This window comes from Ruditapes philippinarum, unplaced genomic scaffold (genome assembly GCF_026571515.1).
Source record: "Ruditapes philippinarum isolate M1 unplaced genomic scaffold, ASM2657151v2 ctg2575_1_1_1_1, whole genome shotgun sequence".
Classification (NCBI taxonomy): domain Eukaryota; kingdom Metazoa; phylum Mollusca; class Bivalvia; order Venerida; family Veneridae; genus Ruditapes; species Ruditapes philippinarum.
Genome location: NW_026859698.1, coordinates 71,158 through 74,120, shown reverse-complemented (window position 1 = coordinate 74,120; position 2,963 = coordinate 71,158). Strand labels below are relative to the sequence as shown.

The 2,963-nt window shown below is 31.6% G+C and overlaps 2 protein-coding genes across 2 annotated transcripts; both read right to left on the bottom strand.

Moving 5' to 3' along the window:
* Positions 1-344: 344 nt before the first annotated feature.
* Positions 345-1,122, bottom strand: LOC132757550 (uncharacterized). Its single transcript, XM_060748863.1, has 2 exons — positions 591-1,122; positions 345-424 (listed from the first exon to the last, which is right to left on the bottom strand). The coding sequence occupies exons 1-2, from the start codon at positions 991-993 to the stop codon at positions 345-347; spliced, it is 483 nt and encodes a 160-aa protein (XP_060604846.1). The 5' UTR covers positions 994-1,122.
* Positions 1,093-2,542, bottom strand: LOC132757549 (uncharacterized). The gene is made up of 4 exons (XM_060748862.1): positions 2,524-2,542; positions 1,605-2,242; positions 1,380-1,407; positions 1,093-1,127 (listed from the first exon to the last, which is right to left on the bottom strand). Exons 1-4 carry the CDS (start codon positions 2,540-2,542, stop codon positions 1,093-1,095), a joined length of 720 nt encoding a protein of 239 aa, XP_060604845.1.
* Positions 2,543-2,963: the final 421 nt, after the last annotated feature.

Genomic DNA, 2,963 nt, shown 5'->3' with positions numbered 1-2,963 from the left:
CAGTATAAAGGACCAGCACCTGAGACCTGTCCCCCGGTACAGGGCCCTCCATGTTTGAAATACTACCATGAACGCTGCCATCTTTGATTTTGGAGTGGTTTTGACATTAGAACAATCTTAAGATACCTTTAAAACACGCCTAGACTTAGGACTGTTTTTTGTCACTGTTTTTTGTCATAAATATAGGAGTCATAAGTTAGAACCTTTTTAAGGCTTTCTTATAAACGCAAAATTGTCTCAATTTTTATCTTAGGACCGACTTAAGATTTAGCACTCTCCATGAAACGCAGCCCAGAAACCTTATTTTTTTACTTTCGTGGAGTGATTATATCAAAATTACGAAACTACTTACTTTGGGGTTCCTGAAATGGTATTTTGTGTTCCTTCATTTCCTGTAATAAGTCTTTGATTTGCCTCACTAGTACTGAAACGTTATGGAATAGTTAAATATAGTCACTTCTGATTTAAATTATGTTTTTATGTGAAAATATGAATACACATTTAACTCTATATTTGATTTATTCTTGTATGTCATTTGATTTAAAACCCAATGGCAAAGAAATGGTTTAATAAAGTGTTTATTTGCGTACCTTTGTATTCATCTGTTAATGTTCTGATTTTTGGAAAATACCGTTTAAGAAATGTAAGGTCGACTTCAGCTTCCTTGTAACAATTATCAATTAGATCATCGCACTGCTGTTTGATATCCGCGTCTAAACCCATCGACATACTTCTAATGCTACTGACCAAGTTAGTCCATAGTGGAATAAAGCGATCACTGTCTAAAGAGGCAACTATAGCCTCTGCATAATTTGTAACTGCGTTGCGTATATTGGCAATTTCCTTTACTTCATTTGCACTTAAATCCTCGTCAAACTTGTCTAATAGTAATATCGACAGTTGCCATACATCCCAATTTGATGGATTGCTATTCCAATCTTTTCTTTCACTCTCCATTTCGGTATGGTCAGATGACTTTATGAATTCAGACATATCTTCTACATTGTACTTTTTCCTTTTGCATTCCCTTTTCAAAATACCAAACAAAACATGTTTGCCACCTTTGAAAAGTAATTTTACATATCTGTCGTATCATTTCGATCTGTTCGTTAAGTACAAGTCAAACTCTGAAATAAAAAAAACAGTAGTTTGCAGTTAGCTTAACTATAACAATAAAAATAATAATACGCCAATTCAATGTAAACAACAATATTGCTTGTTTTCGTTCTATTTGTAACGTTTAAGTGAATTGTCTAAAATAGCTACTTTGTATGTTATTATGCTTATTTATTCTTTTTAGAAATTTTACAATCGTACTAGAATTTGTCCACGAATACCTAAATAAAAAAGGGTAATGCTCCAAAATAAATAAATCTTACCATTTAATGTTTTGAGTGATTCTTCTACCTGTAAAATCAGTAAATGTAAGATTGTTTCAGAGAGGATGCCTTTTTTAAAATTCTATCAAACATCAATCATCGAATATAAGTTTTAAATTCAATAATATCTAATAAAACAATTAAGATATATTAATAATAGTATAAAGTCATTTGAATTTATGTTTTTCAAAGAAAAGCAAAACTATCATTTTAAAAGAATACAACCTTTTTAGTGAAATTTAAGTTCCACTCTTGTACACGACTGATGTATAAGTTGGTAAGTGGTGAATCAACAGAGACTTGATACGAATCGATTCTTTCTTGAATTTCTTTCATAATCGCGTCTTTTGACTTGCAAGGATGAATCTTTTGGGTTAGTCGGTAAAAAATGTGGATTAGTTCATCCCTGGTTCTATCGTATTTAGGTTCAGGAATTTGAGGTCTTGTAATGTGTGCAATAATATCATTTCGGATCTTTCGAAGACGTAACAAATCTGCAGATATGGTATTATCTGTTCGAGGTGGGGGTTTTGTCCATCCATGTGTTGGTGGAGAAAGTATTTCGTTTGGTAACAAATTCCTCATTAAAATTAGCAACAGAGAAATATCAAAATCATCTGTCTTTGGATTGTCCGCTTTTGCAAGTCTGTGTTCCTTTTCATTAATTACTTTATCATTGCGTAACTTTATTAACTTTTGTTTTGTTTCGTTTGATTTCAAAAAGTCAACAAGTGACATGTTGATTTCATCATGTTTCAGTAGGTACAAAAACAGCTCTAAAAGCACTTTTGTACCCAATCCAACGAACATATATACTATTTGTAGGTATAGTTTTGCTTCATAAGGGGTATCCGTATTTGTACCTGAAATGAAACAGAAATATATATAATTACTCAAGAGATTTTTCTATAATGAGTTTCAATTTATAATTTTATACGTTTATAAAATGTTTCATGTCCATTTATTTAAGGTTTTGACAATTTTACGGGAACAATGTTAAAGAAGTACTTTTGTTTTCCGTTCATAACGTTTTCACCTGATGTAAATTGTCATCACCCGACCGAAAGTGTGTTTAAGTATTGGTTCGTCAATGTTTGAATTAGATGAAATTCGGGGAAAACAAGTTCAGACTAATGATAGATACACTCGTTAAATGCAGCCATACTGATAACAATGGCGTTGTTTGGGTAGAACATTATATACGCAAAAAACTTTGCATGTTGTATGTTTTCGAAATAGATATATGTTGGTCATAATCATTTAAAATTCAAACCATTAATGTTAATCATTATCTGTACATTCCGTCGTTGCTTAAACATTATCAGGAACGTATACATTGTATATGCAGGGACATATTACACAGTCTATAGTAGTCGTAAATATTTTTTTTATTGGCCATAAATAAATTCAAGCTGGCCGGCAATTTACTATCAGTAAGAGTAGATATACACCTGTCTTATAATAAGAGACATAACCTAATGTTTCTTTTAAAAAGTAATAATTCACATGCACCCGGGTTATAAATGATGTGCGAAACAAATTAAGTTTCATTTCAGAATAAATCCAAATATGATGCATTAACTT

Coding starts and splice junctions, on each gene's coding strand:
- LOC132757550 (XM_060748863.1), bottom strand. CDS start 993: ATGTCTGAATTCATAAAGTCATCTGACCATACCGAAATGGAGAGTGAA. Junction 425..590: donor ATTAACAGATGAATACAAAG/GTACGCAAATAA, acceptor ATAACGTTTCAG/TACTAGTGAGGCAAATCAAA.
- LOC132757549 (XM_060748862.1), bottom strand. Junction 1,408..1,604: donor ACTTAAATTTCACTAAAAAG/GTTGTATTCTTT, acceptor CTGATTTTACAG/GTAGAAGAATCACTCAAAAC. Junction 1,128..1,379: donor ATCACTCAAAACATTAAATG/GTAAGATTTATT, acceptor TTTTTATTTCAG/AGTTTGACTTGTACTTAACG.